The sequence below is a fragment of the Siphateles boraxobius genome, unplaced genomic scaffold (assembly GCF_051911475.1).
Source record: "Siphateles boraxobius isolate OS27281-9 unplaced genomic scaffold, OSU_SipBor_1 35, whole genome shotgun sequence".
NCBI lineage: Eukaryota > Metazoa > Chordata > Actinopteri > Cypriniformes > Leuciscidae > Siphateles > Siphateles boraxobius.
In genome coordinates, this window is record NW_027508975.1 from 2,490,671 (window position 1) to 2,515,103 (window position 24,433).

At 40.9% G+C, this 24,433-nt stretch overlaps 3 protein-coding genes across 3 annotated transcripts in view; all 3 read left to right on the forward strand.

Moving 5' to 3' along the window:
* Positions 1-24,433, forward strand: part of ppt1 (palmitoyl-protein thioesterase 1 (ceroid-lipofuscinosis, neuronal 1, infantile)) — a 356,601-nt gene that overhangs the window by 323,312 nt on the left and 8,856 nt on the right. The gene's annotated exons all lie outside the window — the stretch shown is intronic.
* dclk3 (doublecortin-like kinase 3) lies at positions 3,644-11,162 on the forward strand. The gene is made up of 5 exons (XM_077195807.1): positions 3,644-4,064; positions 4,920-6,388; positions 8,285-8,417; positions 8,507-8,674; positions 9,608-11,162. Exons 1-5 carry the CDS (start codon positions 4,001-4,003, stop codon positions 10,048-10,050), a joined length of 2,277 nt encoding a protein of 758 aa, XP_077051922.1. The 5' UTR covers positions 3,644-4,000; the 3' UTR covers positions 10,051-11,162.
* On the forward strand, positions 12,401-24,184 carry zftraf1 (zinc finger TRAF-type containing 1). The gene is made up of 4 exons (XM_077195846.1): positions 12,401-13,323; positions 17,301-17,539; positions 19,822-20,033; positions 22,494-24,184. The coding sequence occupies exons 1-4, from the start codon at positions 13,018-13,020 to the stop codon at positions 22,883-22,885; spliced, it is 1,149 nt and encodes a 382-aa protein (XP_077051961.1). The 5' UTR covers positions 12,401-13,017; the 3' UTR covers positions 22,886-24,184.

Consider the following 24,433-nt stretch of genomic DNA (forward strand, 5'->3'; position numbering starts at 1 on the left):
GGCCAGACTCGTCCATAGAGCGGAGAAGCTTAGCTTGGAACACTTGAAGTACCGCCATTGAGTGAAGCGCTGATGCAGCTTGGCCGGCGGCGGCGTAGGCGCGACCGGCGAGAGCAGAAGTAGTGCGGCAGGGCTTCGAGGGGTGGGAAGCTTTGGCTTTCTATCCGGTGGTGGAGGGCGGGCAGAGATGATTGGCCACGGCCTCCTCGAGGGGCGGCGTTCCCTCGTAGCCTCTTTCCTTCGCGCCGTCCACAGAGGAGAGCGACAAAGAAAAAGAAGGCTTCAGACGCGCAGAGTGGGGGGCTTTCCATGACTTGGTGAGTCCGTCATGAACCTCCGGGAAGTAGGGAGAAGGCCTTTGCCGAGGGGCCTGCTGGCGCCCCTGCAGAAACCACTCATCCAGTCGGCTTCGGGTTGGTTCTTCGGGAGAAGACCAATCGAGCCCGAGGTCCTCTACGGCCTTCGAGAGGACGCGGATAATCTCCGTATCCATGGTGGAGCCCCCGCTCGTGCTAGCTAGCGTCGACGGGGCGGGGTCGAGAGTGGAGCCCGGCCAGTCGTCCGATGCAGCGTCGATGGACAAGCTGTCATCCATTCCCCCATCGTCCTCGGACGCGCCGAAAGTTACAAGGCCCACCGCTCTGCTAGAGGGGTGTGGGTCCGGCTGGGTGAACTGAACCGGCGGTGGGGAAGGTAAGAGCGGCGGTGAAGCACGCGGAGACTGGCTCGGCGTGACGTCACTGAGCTCCGGTTCAGGAAGCCTCTGTGAGCGGCGCTTTTTCTTAGTGCGCGGCTCAAACAGAGGGGTGGGGGCGATGGGCTCGCTCACGGCGAAAGCGGCGGGGCGAGCCCGCAGTGCGGAGAGACCCAGATCATCACATTCCGGGCATCCGCCCTTGGTCAAAGCAGCTTCTGCGTGGTCCCGGCCCAGGCAGCGAGCGCAGATGATGTGACGATCCCCGTCCGGGAGAAGGTCTCTGCACGACGCGCAGGAAGGCATTTGAAACAACGCCTCAGAAAATTGCTCTTTTACAAGTGTCGCGGGGCGAACAGATGTAAAGATGCTTGCGTGTGTGGCACGCCGGATGGCTCAGTAGGATGGCGTTCGAAGGCGGCTGAAGGTGCCGACGTCCTCGTATCAATCCCGCTGGTATGCTTTTCGACGGCGGCGAAGGCTTCAATAATCCGGAGGATCCAGCGAAGAAGGTGTTCGCTGAAGGAGATTAAATCTAAAGAACTCTCATGAAATATCTTCACAGTCCCCTATGATGTCTTTACGTCCTTCATTAAGTGTGTATTCTGAGTGGCAGTTTCTCTCTGCAGATTAATGATGAGGTTATGGTACGGGACAGCATCTGAAATAAAAAAATGACTTTAGAGTTACATTGTGTCTCTTCCAGTTGATTATGTAAAAACAATTATGTTCATGAAGGCCAAAATTAGCAAAAATGGACAGAATGAGCTCTTTACCATGTTAAAAGGAAAAAGTGGTATAAAGTCATGGTATAGCTTTAATGTTTTTTGTGACTGGGTATGTTTAGGCATTAAGTCATAATAAAAATAAAAAAATCAAACAATATCGATCATAAATTCCATATCTCTGTTACTTACTTTGTGGAGAAGAGAAGATGAGGATCCTTAACTGAGCAGAGCTGCTCACACACTACATAATCTGTTAAATTAAAAGAGAAAAATACATGATTGTTAGGAAATGATTGTTACAATTTTTAAAGTTATAATTTACAGAGAAATCATTTCCCTGTTGAGAGTATGTGGACAGTCTGTGTAGTAACTGTTGTATATCTGAGCTCCAGAAAATTAGTAATAAGGAGGCATTGATGGTTACAGATGTTAAAAACAAAAAGGTAAGAATAAAGAACCCTAAAGTATTTAACACAAAGAATCATCAAATCAATCAAAGACACACGTCAGCTCGTCTTACGTCAGCAGCGTCACTGAACGCGGATCCCCAACAGAACCGGAAGAGAATACAATGCTGAATAAAGTCGTAGTTTTGGTTATTTTTGGACCAAAATGTATTTCCGATGCTTCAAAACATTCTAACTAACCCACTGATGTCACATGGACTACTTTGATGATGTCTTTATTTCCTTTCTGGACAAGGACAGTATACCGTTCATACATTTTCAATGGAGGGACAGAAAGCTCTCGGACTAAATCTAAAATATCTTAAACTGTTCTGAAGATGAACGGAGGTCTTACGGGCTTGGAGCGATATGAGGGTGAGTCATTAATGACATCATTTTCATTTTTGGGTGAACTAACCCTTTAAATATAACAGCGATAATAAAGTAACTGCAGTCGCACTGCATGAAATGCTTGTCTGACTCTTTTTCTCTCATGGGGGCCTCCAACTGTGTCTTTGAAACGGGCCCCTGAATTGCAAAGTCTGCCCCTGGCAACAGCCAAAGACTATAGATCAAGCACAGCACAGCCATTTTTACACATGAACATAGCCATTTTTTTCTTTTTAAATTAAAATATACAGAATATAATAGTAAGTTACTTTTAATGGGTCAAGTGTCATATTTAGCTTCTTAACTGTTCTAAAATCACTGTAAACCACGGCTTCTTGTGCTTGTTTTGTCACTGAGTTAGGCATGTGTGTGGGGAAAACCTATAGTAAACCGAGTCTGTGTCTATCACCCAAAGATCCTTCATACCGTCTAACACACACTGCCCTCTAATGGACACATTTACACAACCCATCTACAGCTGCACACACACACACACACACACACACACACAGCAAAGGCCAGCCTAACGCAAACATAGACACAATGCAGGACTGCTGTGTTAACAGTAACTATGGTAATACAGCTTTACTGGGAGACCTGCGAAGACAAAGTGAAAAGTCTCGTGAAGTTCATTTATATCTTAAACCACGGTAAAGAAGGCAACGAATAAAGGGGTGAGGGGTGTGAAATAATAAGGCAGAGAATATGGGACAGAGGAAAAAAAAGTATTTTATTGAATTAATCTGAATGAATTTCTTTCCATGCATCTGTACCAAATTCACCAATAATGGCGATGACTGAAATATTCAACATCAAATTCACTATAGACATCACTACTCTTTTATATCTCAATCTCATTCTGCCGTGGCAGGAAGAACAAAAATAACAAATTGAAAGGTGCCAGTAATGCCAATAAAATGAAAATATATTAAAACTATAATTAGTTAAATATGCATTTTAGACAAGAATCAGCTCAGCTCATAAATTGTTTTCATTATATCTATTCGACGGCTGCTATGAAAACTGTGGAAGTGTATGAGATGGCCTCCTCAATAGTCAAACAGCCCTCTCTCTCTTTGTGTGTGTGTGTGTGTGTGTGTGTGTGTGTGTGTGTGTGTGTGTGTGTGTGTGTGTGTGTGTGTGTGTGTCAATATCTGAAATCCTGGTCCTTTTGGGGCACATTTTGGCCCCCATTAAGAAAAAGGCTTATAAATCATACTAAGTGATATTTTTTTAATAGAAAACATTTTGTGTAATGGGTAGGGTTAGTGTAAGTAGAGAGAATATACAGTTTGTAGCCTACAGTATAAAAATAATTATGTCTTTGGAGAGTCCCCATAAAACATCAAAACACAATGTGTGTGCGTGCGTGCGTGTGTGTGTGTGTGTGTGTGTGTTTCAGTTCTCTGTGTGTTACCGGGGAGACGCGCTTGCAGGATGCGGAGTATCCGGTAACGCGCTCGTAGCTTTTCCAAAAGATGCGTGTTCTCGATATCCCCATGTTACCTCATGTCTGACTGAACACTGGCTGTGTGCGCACTGTCCGATTCACTGTGCTTTAAATTCAGCGCTGTTTTAAACTTGATAAGCTTGTTTAGAGGTGCGCGTTGATTTCATCATGGTTACAGACTTTTTGACCATTTTGTAACGCCGCTGGACATCTGGGACAGTATGAGCAGTGAATCAGACTCACGGGTTTATATCTGCATAAACACTGATGAGACTGCGAGCAGTGGAACAGAATGACACCGGTGTGGAACCAGCGACCGGGGCGAGAGCCACCGAGACCCAGATGGGGACTGACAGGCGAGTTCAAATGATACATTAATAAATCAATAAGAGAATAAGACAATGACTAAAAGTTTAACTAGGTCAATTAACCAATCCACATTTGCAGAATCTCCGTAACGAGTATCCTATCAGGCTATGTGTGTCGCTATCATTCTAATGATGAGTAAACAAACTAAATAATATGATATCATTATTATTAGCCTTGGATAAATAACATTATTGATATAATATTCTAATATGCTATTAATAAATGTATATTTTTCCAACCTTGATGAAATTAATTAAATTTAAACGTAGGTTAATTCAATTTAAAAATAACTTTAGGCTTATTCATGCATATAGTTAATTAGTTTCACAGTGGCTTTTCTTTGGTAACAGTCTTTTCAAAAGATCCTTCTTAGTGACTTAAAAGTGAAACAGCATCTTTGAGTGTTTTTGGTGTTCAATTTAATGCCTCCTGCATCCTTCCACTTAAAGAAGTCAGACATGTTTTAGTGCATGCATGGAAAGAAAAAGAAAGAAAGAAAGAAAGAAAGAAGGAAAGAAAGAAAGAAAGCAAGCTGCGCAAGCTGAGTAAAGTGATCCGACATGATCAGATTTGATCCTTTTCCGTTACCCCTGGAGCATGCGGTGCAATTCGAGAATCTGCATGTCTCGGCATTGCTCCTCAATACACACCTGCTCTCAATTATTAATGTTGCAAACTTCCTCTTTAATTCGCCTGTATAAGCTTTTTTTTTCTCCTCCGAAATCTGATCGAGCAATTTTAAATGTGCTGCGTTTTTGATGAACAAAGCATATCTTTGGACGAGTTTCTCTACTAACAAAAAATAGCAAATTGTATCCTAACAATACATGTTTGTGTTCCAGATCAAAGGATTAAACTGCCAAAATGCCCAAATGTGACCCCTCGGCAACCTCTTCCCTCTTACCTGCACAGATCAAGACCCCGAAGGCCCCTGACAGACTCTAAGGATTCAGAAAGCCCCATGTGTGTTTGGGAAGAAGCAGGAGTCTCCAGAGCGAGTGGTTATCATGCCAGGCACGCAGAATCAAGCCCTGTGCGCCCGCGGATCGTGAGCGTGGTGCGAGCGTGTGGACAGGACAGCGTGAGGAAGATCTCGCTGCTGTTAAACCGGCGCGCTGTGCAGACGTTCGAGCAGCTCGTGGCTGATGTGTCCGAGGCGCTGGGCTTCCCCTGCTGGAACAACGCTCGAATACGACGTCTCTTTAGCCCTTCTGGCCGAGAGATACAAAGCCTCACTGACTTCTTCCGCTTCGATCAAGCCTTCCTGGCCTTCGGAAACACCCGGCCGTCGCTTGAGGATATCAGGGCAGCTCTGGATGAGCTCTATCCGGACAACCCCGGACACTGCGAACACCTGCTGAGGGTTTGGGAGCGTATCCTGAGACCCAAGGCCACTAAAGCGGATAGTGGTTTCCATGATGACGATCCTGAGGTGTCCTTACCTGGGGTGCGCGATCATCAGGTGAACCAACCACCGGTCAACAATCTGCAGCCTGTTGGAAGGCAAAAGCTGAAGAGAGAAAGGCAAAGAGAACTATGGAGGAGGAAAGCTGACCTGCTGAAAGAAGATGAGAAGGAACCGAAGAAGGAGGAAAGAAAGAGAGACGCTGTTTTCTGCCGGAGCTGTCGAGGATGCGTCCCTCCTATTCCTCCAATCAGAAGCAGTCGAAGTTCTCAACCGGACAGGACGAATAACCCCAGTAATAAAAGTAGTACATCTCAAAACAATATGGTTTCTTTGGAAAAAGCTCCGAACAGATCGCTGAAAGCAGATAAGCATGTTGCCGATACCAAATCTACCCCTTCTGTTCCTCAAATCGCTGAGACATTAACTGGAGAGCAGGAGACAGTGGAGCAGAAAGACTTGCAGGGTAACGTCCCACCTGACGGTGCAGAACTATCTCTGGAGGACATCGAGCGCTGCTACGACATGGGTCGTGTGGTGGGAGACGGGAACTTTGCGGTGGTCAGAGAGTGCCGTGTGAAAGGCCTGGATGAAACCTTCGCCATGAAGATTGTGGACAACGCTAAGCTGCAGGGACGCGGTCACATGATCCAGAATGAGATCTCTCTGCTGCGAAGTCTGGAACATCCTCGGCTCATCCAGCTGTTTCGTTCTCATCACACAGACACGCACGTTTACCTGCTGATGGAGCTGGTCACCGGTGGAGATCTGTTTGACGCCATCACCCAGAGCGGCAGGTTTACTGAGCCGAGAGCTGCATGCATGATCACAGATATCAGTCAGGCTCTGGAATACATCCACAACAAGAGCATTGCACATCGAGACATCAAACCTGAAAACCTGCTGGTAAGAGATGAGAGTTACTCAAATTCAGTCTTAAAGATTAATTCCGGTATTTAGCACTTTGAGTCTGTTTTGTAGTTTGTTTTGGGTGAACTAGAGTGGTGGACACAGAAATTTTGACGATGGGTCCTGTCTCGACTTTTTGACTCTTTTAGAATCGTCTTTGACCGCTTCAGAGTGGCTGTCTACCGGCATGCACAACCATGTCCTTAAAACAACCCTTAACGTTCGTTTTCAAAACTGTGCAACTCACCGAGTGGTTAGTGGTGTTCGTTGAAGATAAAAAAAACAAATATATCGGCGCAATTTCAATCCGTGCTATTTGCTATAGTGGAACTATATTTTTTCAGATACCTCACAACCGCGTATAAACTTCCGCTCGATATTTGAGTCTGAAGCGCTAGCAAACTCCCGACCACTTGATAGCGGTAGCGCAGTAATCTCAACGAGCAATGAGTCCTTCAACAGAAATCAATGCGATTTTACAAAACGCCAAATAAAACACGACAGAAACTGTATTTCGCTACGCTACTTGTTTTGGAACATCAACGAACACCACTAACCACTCGGTGAGTTGCACAGTTTTGAAAACAAACGTTAAAGGTTGTTTTAAAGATATGTTTGTGCATGCCGGTAGACAGCCACTCTGAAGCGGTCAAAGGCGATTCTAAAAGAGTCAAAAAGTCGAGACAGGACCCATCTTCAAAATTTCTGTGTCCACCACTCTAGTTCATCCAAAACAAACTAGAAAACAGACTCAAAGTGCTAAATATTTTTATCAGAATTATCCTTTAAGGCCCTTTCACACCAAGGACGATAATGATAAAGTTCAAAAAATCATTCTAAAGAAGTATAGCAGAGTCCACACCACAACTATAACGATAACGATAACGGCACAGAGAAACAATATCGTTGGAATCACTTACAGAACAATATTCCAGCTGATTAATGATAAAAACATTGACAGCCAATCAGAATCCACCCTGCTTTAAAGAGCTCGAGCATTCAACCGTACGTTATTGTCCGCTTGTGTTGACGCTGCAGTTTGTGGCCTGTCTCTTTAAATGCGGGTGCTCTTTAAAGCAGGAGGGATTCTGATTGGCTGCCAATGTTTATGTCTTTCATCAGCTGGAAAAAAATCGTTCTGAAAACGATTCCAAATACATTGTTCCTCTGTGTCGTTATCATTATAGTTGTGGTGTCGACACCGCTATCCTTTCAATTTAGAACTATTTTTAAAACAAAATCATTATAGTTATTGTTATAGTTATCTAAATTCCGTTTTAGTCATTTGTATTATTTTTTATCACTTTAATTATTTTTTATTTCAGCTTTCATTCTAGTCACTCAAATTAAAATCATCTTAAACGTATTCATTTTAGTTAACTGCCAAGGCAACATTTCTAATTTTAGTTTTTCATCTAAAATGTAGGCTTTATGTTATTTTATTTCAGCTCATTTAAATCACCGAAAATGTTTTTTTTAAATAGTTTTATTTATAAATGTTAAGCATTATTTCATAGACTACCAACAACTTAAACAATATATATTTTTTTTAAATTATAATATATCCAAATAATATAAAATTACTGCTAAATACAACAACATTTACATAAATGAGTGAAAAACATACATAGGACAGGGAACGGGTGAATAGTTATTAATCTGTTTATTTACATAAAACATCCGAACGAACCGATTCAATAGAATGAACCGGATTTCCAACACTACAAATGAGGACCGGTTAAGAAGAACCGACCTTAAACAGATTCATTACAACAGATTCAGTAGCAGTAGGCTACTTTTCAACCACTAAGTATTGTATTGGACAAAACAGTGAACAATGCAACATGATCCAGCTGATATCATCTCCTTTTTTTTTTTTTTGCTGATTTTAAGGTACAGCGGCATGGCAATGGAAGTTTGAATCTGAAGTTGGCAGATTTTGGCTTAGCCATGGTGGTAACGGAGCCAGTGTTCACAGTTTGTGGCACACCTACGTATGTTGCTCCAGAGATACTCGCTGAGACAGGTAAAGTCTGAACCACAAACATTGGACACAAAAAACCTGAGCTACAACTCTGTGATCAGCTATGCATGTCTATGTCTATATTTGAATAGGTTACGGTGTTGGAGTAGATGTTTGGGCGATGGGTGTTATACTGTTTGTGCTGCTCAGTGGCTTTCCTCCGTTCCGCAGTCCAGATCGCAATCAAGAGGAACTATTCCGGCTCATCCAGAAGGGAGAAGTCCGCTTTCTGTCCCCTTACTGGGATAATGTGTCCGAGGGTGAGATCTTGAACTCCAACATTTGACCTCCTACATATTTAAAAAGAGATTTAAGTGTTAGTTCAGCCCAAAATAAAAAAGCTGATCATTTACTCAACCTCATGCCGTTTCAAACTCGTATCATGTTCTTTCTTCAAAGATGCTCCATTCGTGCACTATATTCTCACACTCAAAAAATAAAAAGTTGTTGAACCAACTTAATTAAATTAAGGAAAACTTTTCCACAAAATTGAATTACATTTTTCCAATAAAATCTAATTTGTTCTAGATTTAATTTTTTTCCTGCTTAAAATCACCAACATTATAATTCTAGCTACTTGCACTCCATAGTAAATTCCAATTATAATAGCTACTAGCATTCAATTAATTTAGAACAACTTATTATGTAGTAATGTTAAATATGTCGTTTAATGCATACGTGGTGTATAATGAGTGCACACAGCACAGTCGTCACTCTTCCGCATAATGGTAACCACAAAATTCAAAAACATTACAGAAAGTCCTCTAAGTTTCTAACATAACTGAACATTAAATACTAACATTAACTAACAACATCTTTCCATTTCCTAAAAAACACATAAAATAACACTTTAATCCCTAAATTTACCCTCCTAATGCAGTCCCTTGCAAAGCATGCTGGGAACTACAGATCCACTGCCCAGTAAGTTGTCAACAAAAATGATTCATGGTTTTCACACAAATTAATTAAGTAAACTTCAGTTTTAAATATATTAGGTTGATTGAACACAATTAAATTAAGTTGTGACAAAATATTAAATTTAACAAGAGGCAAAAATATTTTTTTTGAGTGCAGGTGGAGTAAATGAGAGAATTTAGATTTTAGGTATAACCGTTCCTGTAAACCCTTCAGATCTGCTGTAATTTAGATGCTGTGATCTACACATGACAGGTGTTGATGTCTGTGTTTTCCAGGGGCTAAAGCTCTAGTCAGGGCTCTGCTGGAGGTCAACCCAAATAGACGTTTGACAGCAAGTGAAACCCTGCAGCGGGACTGGCTTCAACATGCAGCTGCACAAAAAGACCTTAAGGCGACGGCAAAGGCCACTCACAGACTAAACAGACAGCTGGATATTACTAATAATAGAGATTCTCACAAACCAGAGATGTTGGCAGAGAAATTTCATGCAGCACAAATTCACGAGAACATACTGAACAATAACTATGACCCAGATATATACGCACATGGCAGAAACCAGGAGATTGAAGAGATTCAAAACATGATGAGCAACCAACAATATTCATCCCATCCAGAAGACACCACAACAAACATTGAAAATACCACAGATCAGCACGTACCTGAGAAACCAGAACAGCAAGAAGATACTGACTCAAAACAAGAGTATCCTGATGAGTAATGAGTTAAAGGGTAGTGAAGCCAGCATAAAATACTTACTAGAAGAAACCAATCATATATGAAAAGAACAAGAGTCAGGACAACACAGGCCATGTGGATGTGACGAGGGACGGTACGACTTGCAAAATATAACACCATTATACAAAAACATTTAGTGTCTTCTCTCTCTCAACCTACACACATACTCGAAGCACTGATACTGACAGAAAGTTCACCGTTTTTGACCTAATCACCAGGCCAGGGTGAAATCTGCACTGAATTTCACATTTCTGCACTCAAGGAAGGGTAGGCATTTTGTTTTATAAACACTTTTTGTTATACTAGTTGAAACTCTCTTCACATCCTGATAGCAATCCATAATAGTGGTCTCAATATGAAAACATGTACATGTATCTTCTGCGGAAGTCTCAGGACCAAAAAATGTTCATCCAATCATTGCATTCGGTCCGAATCTCATGCTTTCAAAGCTAGCTTGCTATTACTAGCCACTCAGAAATTGCCTACTTTACCATTAAATGAGTGCACTCTTCTTGCTATAATTCTCGTTATAAAATAGTTATCTTGTATAATACAATATTTAAAAAACAAATACGAATTCAGTGTTTATTCTATGTGGGCCTACAGGTCACTAATGAAATGACCCAGGACATTATTACACATTATTATTATAAGATTATTTACTTACTAGAGAAAGAAGGGCTATTTATGTTTTATTTTAATGTTGTTTTTGTATGTGCAAGCCTCTAATTATGTTACATTTTCTTCTTGATCTGTGTCTAAAAGAGAGACTGCATAAAAGAAACTGTAAAAAAAGAAACATTTCAATAAGGAAGGACTAGTTTTGTTTTTTTAAGAAGTATCAGTCAAGCTCGGCCTCTATTACTTGAGTGCCAATGTGTGTGGAAATGTTAGTTGGGCAGACCAGCTAGCAATAAGCTAAAAGTATTTAGCATTGTTTGTCTTCTCGTGTTTCATTTCATAGCACGTCTTTATATTTGTTTTAGTCTTTTTCAGCATTTTCTGTTAAAGTTATTTTTCTTAATGTTATTTCGAAACATTATGAGTACTGTGTAAATGTTTTAGACTGATACAATTAAACTTTACTAGCTGTTCGGATGCACGTTTCTATAATTTGGTCGGTAAAATAATGTTTTTATGATAAAATGTCTATTAATCTTTGTTTGGTCGACGTTTTAATTTCTTTTCTCTGTAATTACAAAATTACACACTTTTATAAGTCATACAAGGCATTTAAAGTATCGCCAAAAATGAATAATAGTAGTTTTAAAAGACCAATGCATACAAAGGATAACAGGCAGTTATCAGCCTATATAACCGGCCTGTTCTGGCTGAAGCACATATAATGATAATAACTCATGATTACTTATGATAATCAATAAATACATTTACATTATCATCATCATTATGGTAAGATCTAAAATACCAAGTGTTCAGAGCTAATAATTAATGAAGAAAGCCCTTGTTCTTGTCAGGTGAAAAACACTATTAATCTCAGTATAATTAATACCTTCTTTATTACATTGTTATATGCACATTTAATAAAATATATTTGATAGCATTATGTATATAATCAGGAAACACACTCCCATCCCCCCATTCAACACAAAGCTTATTCAGGTTGGGGAAACTAGACTGACATCTGTCTTGCCCAAACCAGTACATCATAGACCGCGACATTTGATTGGCTGAGGCCATTTCCCCTCCCCCAGGGGTCATTCTGGTCTCGGGTCAAAAATAAAAATCACTTCAAAAGGTGAAAGAAATTAAAAGAGATTGTAAAATGTGTAAAATGTTTTTAAAAACCTATGTATCCGATAAAAAAATATTCCATTCATTATTCTGTCAAGTATAATAATTTAGATGAATGACAACCCACGATGACGTTGCCATTTTGTCGCATATGAGGAGTGTTATGGGATTTTGAGCATGGTATGAAAAGGTTTGCTCACCTTTTTACTCTTTCTTTGTACTATAATCGCCATGACAATAATGCGACAAACTAGCACAATAAAATATAAACAAATCTACTAACAAAACCAGGCACCACACTATCCAAATTACAAAAGTTTTTGATCACCTTTCTCTTAAAAAAAAAAAAGCTTCAGCCTTGACCCGCAGGAGGCCGGTGCGCATGCGCAAAGCATAGCTCTTTAAATATCCCCAGTCATCTGATGAAGCACAACATTTGTTGCAGCCAATCAGGAAGCGCGAACAAGAAGGGTCGAGCGGCCATCTTTACTAATGGCAACGCATCCACTGACAGTTCAATAACGGATGACAGGATTCGCTTGTTCTTCAGCTCGCTCTGAGTAAACCGATCTCGGATTGGCAGAATCAGAAAGGGACAAGCGGACAGGGGCAGAGGAGGAGACAGTCAGGAAAAAAACAAAGATGGCAGTGCAGATTAAGGGAAGGACTATCGAAGAGACTCTGCAGCAAACTGATAATTTATAAGCTTTCGGGAGAATCCGGATCGTGTCGGAGTGGCTCGGTTGTGATCGGAAGGTGTACCGGAGGGAAAGAGCCCGGCCCGGTCGCAGAGAGTCGCCGTGTGCGTGCTGTCACGGCGGATAACGGACCTAAACAACAGCCTGTTGTTTTGTTGAGTCTTAGCTGTTTTTTTTCTCTCTCTCTCTCTCTCTTTTCACAAGCTGAGAGCTGAAGCTTACCTGAGATCTATCCCCCAAAAAAATTGCAGGCATCCATGCAGGCCAAACCGCAGTAAAACACAGATGAAATTATATTCACTGTCCCTATACTTAGTATCATATTACCCAAAATTAGCCTATTTGAACTGACGTTTGATGGTTTACAACTGAGTGCATTGTTGGCTGTCCAGACCCCCCATCATTAAAGGCCAACTACCTGGAAAAAGCTGAAAATCTCACCCTGACATTCAGCGGATCCTGTGCTCAGTCAGCCCAAATACCCCTCGTGACTCATTCGGATGTCTTCGATGGAAGAGCGGATGGAATTAGGCGTCGCGGCAGCCCCGGGTTCCTCATCTTCGGGGCTGGGTGTTGGTCCTGTGGGGGGTGTCCTGGATGCGGGTCCGGGGAGCGCAGGACTGGCCGGTATCCAGGAGGAGTCCGGTGTGCGGAGAGACGGTCCTGGTTCCGAGGCCGACCCGGACGCACCGCCTAAGAAGCGCGTGAGGCACCAGGAAGGAGAAGCGGGGAAGCTCGAGGAGCGCCTGTACTCGGTGCTCTGCTGCACGGTGTGCCTGGACCTGCCTAAAGCCTCGGTGTACCAGGTAAACAAAGCCATTATGGAGACTTGCAATGCAGAGAAATCCGTATGCATGACGTAGATACCATAAACATAATGCAGCTATCACAGTACAGAACACAGCATCCTTTTGGAATGCAAGAGATATTAGTGAGATACAGCCTGTTATCATAGATATGACACAAAGGGGGGTATCGTTTTGTCATTGTGATTGTTTGTCTATTGTACTTCCTTATACTACAGCTGATTGCACACTGTCTGTGACTCATAATGTGTGTGAAAAAAATGTCTAATAAAATGCACATATTTGCCATTCCAGGTACATGTTTTTTTTTAAGAGCAGGTATGATGTTATTTTCGAAGGTTTCAGATTCTACACCTCACGTGATACAGACCTGAGCAGCTGTTTTTTGCCTTCAAAGGCCAACATGACAATCAGGGTGGTCACATGATCTGTTTAACCCAATCACTGCTGGCCTCTTCTGATCACCCCTCCCCCAAATATGCACCTCATATAATCCCTCTGAAGCCACAGGCTAAACCAGCTGTAAAAGAACTTCCTCTCATGTTTTCACACACTTTGTAAACAATTGCTTGCGTTTTAGGTTTGCACACGTTTACTTTTTTACAAGTGTCCATTTAATGACTTAATTAATAAATAATAATTGGATAAATCCACAATAGAGTGGTCATTTGGTTAGCGTGTTTTGCTGAAACTAGAGGAAATAATAGACAAGCATAACACAGGTCATGAAAAAACTGCCATCCTCTCACATTGAGCCCATGTGATTGAGAGAGGAGGTGTCAGACTCAGAGCGCATCAGTGCTATTAAACTCATGCCATATAATCTGTTTATTACAGAATCAGGGGTTGAATCCTATCAAATGAGACGAACATGTGCAAGTTCTGGAGCAAAACAAACAAGCCAGGGAGGAAAAAATCAACTGCCCACTGAATTAATCAAAAGCAGACTCAACAGACTTCAAATGGATCTGCTGGTGAATTAGTAAACCAGAAACAGAATTATTCAAATGAAACCTTGAACTAATCATAAAAGAGAATATTGCATCAGTGTTATCATTGTTAATTAAATTTAAAATAGGTTCTGTAATTTCAAATAAATATTAAATAAAAAAACATGCAATTTTATATGAAATACTACAAATTAAAAACTAAAAAGAAATGTTTTGGCAACTAACCGAAATAAAACAAGTTGTAGTATGTAAAATTATTAAAACTAGAATAAAAAATAATGAATATATATATTATATAGAAATAGTTTAAAAATATATAAAACTATAAAAAACAATGAATAAAAATGACAAAAGTACATAAATGACAACATTTTAAAACAGAAAATTTCAAAATAAAAGCTAATTCAAAATAAAATATTTAAAAAAAAATTGGTAACACTTTATTTTATGGTGACGTTGTTACACATTACTACATGTACTTACTATGTTAATAACAGGAAATGATGCATAATTATAAGTAACTAAACCAAACCCTAACCGTAACCCTGTGGTAAGTACATGTAGTCAATTAATATAACTAAGTACATATTTGAGTAAGTAAAATTTAACTATGTCACCTTAAAATAAAGTGAAACCACAATTTGCTCTGGCATAGAATAACTGAAGAATTATCTTTGAACAGTTTTTAAAACACATTAATTTTTATCACATGTATTTGTGACAGTAAATTCGGGTGCAACTTTATTTTGCAGTGTCCATGTTACACATATTTACTATAGCAGTAAATAATGTAGACGTTGTTAATTAATTTTACTCAGTACTTTAGTGTATATTTACACTGTAACAAGGACACCCTAAAATAAAGTGTAACATAAATTTACAGTTTTAGATGCAACAGAGATTGAAGCAAATGACAAATTGAGTACATTTTTATACAAGGACTGAGATGACAGTTTTTTAACAAACCATTCTTACCTTAAAGGTGTCATATATTTTTTATTATTAATAATTATTATTATTTCCCCCATTAAGATCCACTTACGAATTAAGAACAGAAACTCCCTTTGCATGTGAAATAAGGATCTTTCTCCCGTTTTCTCCGCACTGAAATGCTCCGCACATACGGTTAAGTTCAGACTGAAATGATCAAGGTTCTTGTTACAAACAATCTTCACCTACCCAACCTTGGGTCCTTATGGAAGTATATAGCCCCAATGTTGGACAAACTGTTCTTTACTTTATTTTTTACCTGATTTTACAGTGGTGTGAAAAAGTGTTTGCCCCCTTCCTCATTTCCTGTTCCTTTGCATGTTTGTCACACATAAGTGTTTCAGAACATCAAACCAATTTAAACAATAGTCAAGGACAACACAAGTAAACACAAAATGCAATCGGTAAATGAAGGTGTTTATTATTAAAGGTGAAAAAAAATCCAAACCATCATGGCCCTGTGTGAAAAAGTGATTGCCCCCTAAACCTAATGATTGGTTGGGCCACCCTTAGCAGCAACAACTGCAACCAAGCGTTTGCGATAACGTGCAATGAGGCTTTTACAGCGTCCTGGAGGAATTTTGGCCCACTCATCTTTGCAGAATTGTCCTAATTCAGTTACATTAGAGGGTTTTCGAGCATGAACCGCCTTTTTAATGTCATACCACAACATCTCAATAGGATTCAAGTCAGGACTTTGGCTAGGCCACTCCAAAGTCTTCATTTTGTTTTTCTTCAGCCATTCGGTGGTGGACTTGGTGGTGTGTTTAGGATCATTGTCCTGCTGCAGAACCCAAGTTCGTTTCAGCTTGAGTACACGAACAGATGGTCGGACATTCTCCTTCAGGATCTCTTGGTAGACAGCAGAATTCATAGTTCCTTTTATCACGGCAAGTCTTCCAGGTCCTGAAGCAGCAAAACAGCCCCAGACCATCACACTACCACCACCATATTTTACTGTTGGTATAATGTTCTTTTTATGAAATGCAGTGTTCCTTCTTCGCCAGATATACTTGGACACACACCTTCCAAAGAGTTCCACTTTTGTCTCATCGGTCCACAGAATGTTGTCCCAAAAGTCTTGGGGATCATCAAGATGTGTTGTGGAGAAATTGAGACGAGCTTTGATGTTCTTTTTGCTCAGCAGTGGTTTTCTCCTTGGAACTCTGCCATGCAGGCCATTTTTGCCCAGTCTTTTCCTGATGGTGGAGGCATGAACGCTGACCTTAACTGAGGCAAGTGAGGCCTGCAGTTCTTTGGACGTTGTTGTGGGGTCTTTTGTGACTTCTTGGATGAGTCGTCGCTGCGCTCTTGGGGTAATTTTGGGCGGCCGGCCACTCCTGGGAAGGTTCACCACTGTTCCATGTCTTCGCCATTTGTGGATAATGGCTCTCACTGTGGTTCGCTGGATTCCCAAAGCTTTGGAAATGGCTTTATAACCCTTTTCCAGACTGATAGATCTCAATTACTTTCTTTCTCAATTGTTCCTGAATTTCTTTGTGTCTCGGCATGATGTGTAGCTTTTAAGGATCTTCTGGTGGACCTTACTGTGTCAAGCAGCTCCTATTTAAGTGATGCCTTGATTGTGAACAGGTGTGGCAATAATCAGGCCTGGGTGTGGCTAGAGAAATTGAACTCAGGTGTGGACAACCACAGTTATAGTATGTTTTAACAAGGGGGGCAATCACTTTTTCACACAGGGCCATGATGGTTTGGATTTTTTTTCACCTTTTCACATCTTAACTGTGTTTGAAATCGCCCCCTATACCCTCGTTCACTATCCCCTACATTAGTCCACTAATATAGTGAAGGAGTAAGTGGTTACACCACTACAAATGTCTGTCCCCTCAAATAGTGCCCTATTTAAGGGTATAGGGGATGATTACAGACACAGCTCTTATTTACAGGATCAACTGCAATCTCTTGTCGAGGAAAATGAGGAAATGCCACCCTGCGCCACCCTGTTTTGCATAAAACTCCCTGTGAGATGGTTTGAGCACTTGTTGTGGGCTGAAGATGTGTGCTCTCATTTCACAGTGTACAAACGGGCACCTGATGTGCGCCGGCTGCTTCATCCACCTGCTCGCTGACGCGCGCCTCAAAGAGGAGCAGGCCACGTGTCCTAACTGCCGCTGTGAGATCAGTAAGAGTCTGTGTTGCAGGAACCTGGCGGTGGAGAAAGCCGTGAGCGAGCTGCCCTCTGAGTGCAGCTACTGCCTCAAACAGTTCCCTCGCTCAGGCCTCGAGCGCCACCAAACAGAGGAGTGCCAGGACAGGTACTGCTGCACCCATTCACAAACACACAACATTACGCTGGAAATCATGGGGCGAATTCACTAAACGCTTCGGGCTCTACTCTTGTGTAGTGCTGCACGATCACCGTTTTAAATCCGTTATGATTATTTTCAGCACAACACGCTACTTTTGTAAATAGAGTGAATTAGTGCCCGCCCACTTTTTCAGAAGCCTTGGTTCCGGAAGTTTTTTTTCCGCAATCCGCAATTTTGGTTACACTTTATTTTAAGGTGTCATTGTTACAGTGTAATTATACATTTAAGTACTGAGTGATATTAAGCAACTACTTGTACTTACTATAGGATTTTGTTGAGGGTTAGTTGCATGGAATTATGCATAATTTACTGTTATTACTATGGTAAGCACATGTAACATATGTAACAAGGACACTAAAATAAAGTGTTACCGGGATTTTTAAAAAGTCTTAAAGTGTTATAAGCCATGAACCAAACCAACCAGCCACAGGGTGAATCACAACATTACAAACTTTGATTTGAAGCATAAGGGTATTTGAAAATTGGACAAAAAAGGACTGTTTTAGTGAGAGAAAGAAATGCAATCCCATGAAGCATTGCACAAAAAAAAAATAATGGAGAAATTCTGAATCTGATTGGTGGAGTTTTCTGTACAGAATCTTTGGTAATGTCGGTTTTCACCATTAATTTAACATAATGGGGACTGACGCCTTCAACAAAAGTATATAGCATCGATTAACAATCTCGTAGCTCTCAGTAAGGCTGTTTTTAATGGTTTATAAATTCTCGTTAAAAATCAATTTCCCTATGGATAAAATGAATGGACTTTTTTATTCTAATTGCTACGATGGTTTCATGTGAGTGACAGGTTGCTGGAGGGGAAGAATTGAAACTGGCCCTTGGACAAGCTTATTTCCCAGCCCTCATCAGAGAAGACACGTCTTTGCGAGGCAACGGGAATGTTTATGTTTCTAATTAAAGACTATGGAGGGCATATGTTTTTTTTTTAATAAATACTGATGTGCACAGATTATTAATTTATAATAAATACTGGAATATTCCATAAAAAAAATGAGAATTGTCAATTTTGATTTCATGGTGACTTTAATGTTGGCCTATTACAAATTTCAAAAAGCAGTGAAAAGCTTGTTTAAAAGAGGTGTTTGTGTCCTTTTTCCTGTGAAAATTAATTGGGTTACACTTTATTTTAAGGTGACATAGTTACGTTGTACTTACTCAAATAAGTACTGAGTAATATTAATTAACTGCATGTACTTCCTATAGAATTACGGTTAGGGTTTGGTTTAGGGTTAGTTGCTTGTAATTATGCATTATTTACTGTTATTACTATAGTAAGTACATGTGTAAATACATCACCTTTAAATAAATTGTTACCATTCATTGAAATCAGGCACAAATCCAGACGTGTAGTTTAGCACACATTCATTTAAAGAGAGACGATTTTTAGATATTTTCATCCATAGTGATTTACTTTAGTGCTTTAGCATCTTATATGAGGCCACTGTGATCATATGTGTCTTCAGCATTACTTAGATGTCTGGCCTTAAAGGGACTTGGGTGCAAATAAATAATTGCGCTGTCAGTGGGCACAATTCGTGTTTAGTGAATCCTCCCTATTCTAGTCTTAATTCGTCATAAAGATTTATAAACATAGACACTTGGCTTGGACTATACAAGTGTCATGCATTCACTCACATAAAAAAAAAACTCTTCAAATTTTATATAATTTTTTGTGCAATCAGCAAGCAAATGTAAACAATGTAAAAGATTTAAGTCAAGTCAATTTTATTCATATAACAGTTTTAAAGCAGCTTTGCAGAAAATCATGATGTTAATGTTTATGTGGCCGGGTTCACAGACAAAGCTTAAGCTAGTCCCAGACTAAAATGCATGTTTGAGCTGTTTTAACAAAGCAACTTGCACTGAAATTTCTTAAAATATGCCATTGTTTCGTATCAAGATGCACACCAGTAATGTGTTTTTTCTAAGGCACGTTTATAAAAGTCACTTAAAAATCCTTTATTGAACTAATGCCTAATCCTGGCTTAATCTAAACCCTGTCTGTGAAACCGGGACATAATATCTTATCTTCATGCCTTATAGTTGCGTTTAGTAGATTTGTGCTCGTCAATAGTAAAGTTGGATAAGCTTAGATATCAACATTATATATAGAGCTGTGTGATGATACTGTATTTACAGACTATATTGCTAGAGTTGTTGGTTGGTCATTTAAAAAAAAGGTGTTATTTTTTTGTATTTGGAAATAGAGTGACGCAGTGCAAGTACAAGCGGATTGGCTGTCCATGGCACGGGCCGTTCCACGAGCTCAGCGCTCACGAGGCCGAGTGTTCCCACCCGTCTAAGACCGGCATGGAGCTGATGGGTATCCTGGATGAGATGGACCAGAGCCATCGCAGAGAGCTAACGCTCTACAACAGCATCTTCAGCCTGCTGTGCTTTGAGAAGATCGGTTTTACAGGTACAAAGAAACCTTGAGTCTTGTTTCATTGCACCATCGACCCTTGCCTCATTTAATATACACGGGTCTATTAATATGCAAATGAGCCCCGCCTCCACTCACTCACTCTCTCAGAGATCCACTCATTGACGATCACACGTTGATCTGATTGGTTACAAGGTAGTTTATGACGTCAGAAACCCCAGCGATTTCAAACCGTGTTTTTGAGACTGTCTTTGGTTCACTGCAGTTAAGAAGAAGAAGAAAATTCATTAAGAAGAAAATACTCAGCAATGCTTATGAATGACTTATGAATTTTGGCATGGCTTGTCTTAAAGCATATTAAAAATACCACATAGACATATAAACAACAATAAAAACTTGATTTTCACCACAGGGAGACTTTAATATACATAGCTACAAAAAAGTCATTTACTCGCCCTTCCATTAGACTTTCGTTCATCTTTGGAACCCAAACAAAGATATTTTTAATGAAATCTGAGAGATTTCTGTCCCTCCATTGAAAGTCTTATTTACCCAAATCACTGCTGCTTCATAACATGATCAAAATAAAATGAATTCATATAATCCTCAGGTGGTTAAATCCAAGTCTTCTGAAGAGACACGATCGCTTTAAGGCTATTTCACACTGCACAGACGAACGGCAGCACACACTTCGTCCGGTTTTGCAGGATCAGTGTGTCTGTCGCCGTCGCTCTGCTCTTGTTTTCACTGATTGAACATGTAGAATCTGCATTTGTCGGGTCGTGGAATGTGGGAAGTGACTGAAAAGGCCAATTCACACTGTAGAGACAGACACAGACCAACACCGAGAGTCACCAGATTACTGCACGTCCCTTCTAAATCAGATTCAGCTTGTTCAATCGGCGAAAACAAGTTCAGACAGATGCCAACAGGCGTGACACACTGATCCGACAAAAACCAGACTAAGTGTCTGTATTCGTCTGGCCGTTCGCTTTTATATGATGAACATTGGATTTAGGCCTTTATTCACATATAAACATTAATCAGCGAACATAAACAGAAGCTCAACCGTACTTGCTTGACATGCGAGAACAAACCTCATTGGTTCAAACCTCAAATGTGTTGCGTGACACGAGAAAGAACCTCATTGGTTCTCACGTGTCAAGCAAGCATGCCTGAGCTTTGGTCTGAAGAAGAACGAATGCCTTTTGGGTTTGGAGTGACACCAGGGGGATGACAGAATTTATTTGTAATGTTCATTGTAGTTCATGTTGACCTATGTAGTGAACTAATGCCAACAAATGAACCCTGATTGTAAATGTAACCCCTCCGGTCCTATTCCTCCGTCCTTCGGATGAGACGTTAAACCGAGGTCCTGACTCTCTGTGGTCATAAAAGGGATAGTTCACACAAAAATTTAAATTCTGTCAGTATTTACTCACCCTCATGTTGTTCCAACCCCGTAAGATCTTTGTTCATCTTCAGAACACAAATTAAGATATTTTGGATTAAATCTGAGAGCTGGATCAAGTGATTGACACTTGTCAGCCCCGAAAAGTTATTAAAGACATCGTTAAAATAGTCCAAGTGACTACAGTGGCTCAATCTTAAGTTTATCAAGCGACGAGAATACTTTATGTGCGCAAAAAAAACCACAGAGAAGGAAATGAATAGTTGAAGTCATTATTTTAGTTTTTTTTGCGCACAAAAAGTATTCTCGTCGCTTGATAAACATAAGATTGAGCCACTGTAGTCACTTGGACTTTTTTAACGATGTCTTTAATAACTTTTCGGGGAACAAGTGTCAATCCCTTAGAAGCCTATGGAGGAGTGATCCAGCTCTCAGATTTCATCAAAAATATCTTAATTCATGTTCCGAAGATGAACGAAGGTCTTACGGGGTTGGAACAACATGAGGGAGAGTAAATACTGACAGAATTTTCATTTTTGGGTGAACTATCCCTTTACAAATCCCAAAATTGCCCCTCGGCCTCTGTCCATCATGGCCTCCTAATCATCCCCATATACTGATTGGCTTCATCACTGTCTCCTCTTCACCAGTAAGCTGGTGTGTGGTGGGTGTTCTGGTGCAGTATAGCCTAGAAAAGCGCTATATAAATGTAACAAATTATTATTAATTATTATAATTATTCAAAGCAGTCTCTAGCATCTCTTATGATCAGGGGAGTGAGGTTTACCTGCACATCACTCACTCCAGCCCGGGTCACGGCACCAATATATACCCTCCGGTCCTACTTGCCCCGCTCTGAGTGATAATCAAACCAACGTCTCTGGCATAGGAGGCGGGTGCGCTAACAAAGACGCTGAAGACCGTAGTCACTAGCATCAGTTGTTTGTGCACCTCTTGAGATTAGGGGAGTGAGGTTTACCTGCACAACTCTCACTATCCGGCCTCCGTTGCATAAAGTGTTACCAAAAACCGCTTGTGTCATAAAGTAAGTTGATAGCCTGTATTGTCATGTGTCTTTGCTCCAGAGGTGCAGTTCCGGCCCTACCGCACCGACGACTTCATCACACGCCTGTACTACGAGACGCCACGCTTCACCGTCCTCAACCAGACCTGGGTCCTGAAGGCACGGGTCAACGACTCGGAGCGCAACCCCAACCTGTCCTGCAAGCGCACGCTCTCCTTCCAGCTCATCCTGAAGAGCAAAGTGAACTCTGCCCTGGAGTGCTCCTTTCTGCTGCTGAAGGGCCCGTACGACGACGTGAAAATCAAACCCGTCATCCAGCACCACGTCTTCTCCAACGACGCCAACGAGACCGAGTACGCCCTGCTGCCCATCAGCGACAGCGTGGAGTGCAACAAGCTGCTCGCTGCCAAAAACATCAACCTCCGCCTCTTCATCTTTCAGATCCAGAAATAGAGGCACGGGACGACGGGGGCGGAAGAAACGGATCAGACGACGGGAGAAAGAAGAGGAGGAGGAGGGGATGGAGTGAGCAAAGGTCAAGCGAAGAGGGTGACGAGCACCACTGAACCACAGATACCTCTACGGGAGCAAAAGAAGGATGAATACGGCCCATCAGTACCGCAGTAGATCGTTTGTGTGTGTGTGAGTGTGTGTTGTAAGCTTTCAGACCCTCTACAGCCAAAAAAAATCAACAATCTCACCCTGCTGATCTCCCATTGGGCCTGATCGGGCCTGAATGAACAACACCAAGAGTCTGGGACTGTGTTTGTGTGTTCCTGGGCCTGTTTGTGTGGATATCAGTCAGTGATGACCAATGAGGCGAGTGTTTTAAGGAATGAGACTGAACGAGATGGAGACGTGTAACCGATCATTCAGGCAGCGTTCAACTCTGCGTTTGTGTGTTTTCACGCTGTTTTCAGACCTTCCTCTTGAGGTTTACCCACACAAACGCAGCGGCTGCAACTGCTTTAAGTGTATTTTTGTATGTGAAGGTGGCCATTTTCATCAAAGCGCAGCTGTACAGTCAGGCTGAACAAAATGGCTGCCGATCCCACAACCCGAAAGATGCGATTTGCATGTTTTTTAGTTTTTCCGCGTGCTCTCTGGAACGCACACCTTTAGTTGCGTAGCATCGTAGCCTTGTAATCTAACTTAAGTTTGAGCTTTTTAACACATTTATATAAGAACCTGTGAATCTTGCCCTTTTTTTTCCTTCTTTGAATTTTTCCCGCTTATCTTGACTCTTTTAACCCCCACATTTTGTGAACACAGATACATTTCTCCCGACATGATGTCATGATATTTATATTTATTGCTTTTATTCAACCTGCATTAAGGTAACAGACTTTTCACACTCACTCAACACTGTTAAACTGGAAAGATCTGATTGTGAGGAAGTGTAACAGACCTTCTTCCACCCTTATCCACATACACACACATATAAACAGACACAAACACACACAAATGACCTTCTTTCATACCTACATCTCTCTCCCACACACACACACACACTAAGCTGGGGGTACAAAAGAGCCAATGGGGTAATCGGATCTCAGTTCAGATGAACACGACTGAGACTTAGTTTTGACATACTTGAACTCATGAACGACAGAAAGGGCAGTTGAGCTGATCTAGCAGATTGTCACTTCTGATTAGACGAGTTTAGTTTTAAACGGTTTCCGCATTTAAAGGCTTTTAATTCTCACACTCTGGCTGTATATGTGCCTTTCTATTAAAGCTCATTTAAACTTGTGGCACTGCATTTTTTCTTGAGTACTTGAGTTAACAAATGCTTATCTTACACTCAAAACCTTGTTATTCTCTTATAAATGCATGTTTGAAACCTGTACTTGTCATGTGGGTAACAGACCATGTGCTTTAAAAAGTAATCATTTTCTCACCCTAGTGATGTTCCACCTGTACGACTTTTAAATGAAGGAACACAAAATTTGGCAGTCCGAATAAATCAAACTATTTCAGCCCTTTTAGCTCTGATTCTAA

Bases quoted from the DNA above. Each gene is read 5' to 3' on its own strand.
- dclk3 (XM_077195807.1), top strand. From the start codon at position 4,001: ATGACACCGGTGTGGAACCAGCGACCGGGGCGAGAGCCACCGAGACCC. The intron at 4,065-4,919 runs GCGAGTTCAAAT...TTTGTGTTCCAG, and splicing joins ACCCAGATGGGGACTGACAG to ATCAAAGGATTAAACTGCCA. The intron at 8,418-8,506 runs GTAAAGTCTGAA...ATATTTGAATAG, and splicing joins AGAGATACTCGCTGAGACAG to GTTACGGTGTTGGAGTAGAT.
- zftraf1 (XM_077195846.1), top strand. From the start codon at position 13,018: ATGTCTTCGATGGAAGAGCGGATGGAATTAGGCGTCGCGGCAGCCCCG. The intron at 13,324-17,300 runs GTAAACAAAGCC...CTCATTTCACAG, and splicing joins CTAAAGCCTCGGTGTACCAG to TGTACAAACGGGCACCTGAT. The intron at 20,034-22,493 runs GTACAAAGAAAC...TCTTTGCTCCAG, and splicing joins TGAGAAGATCGGTTTTACAG to AGGTGCAGTTCCGGCCCTAC.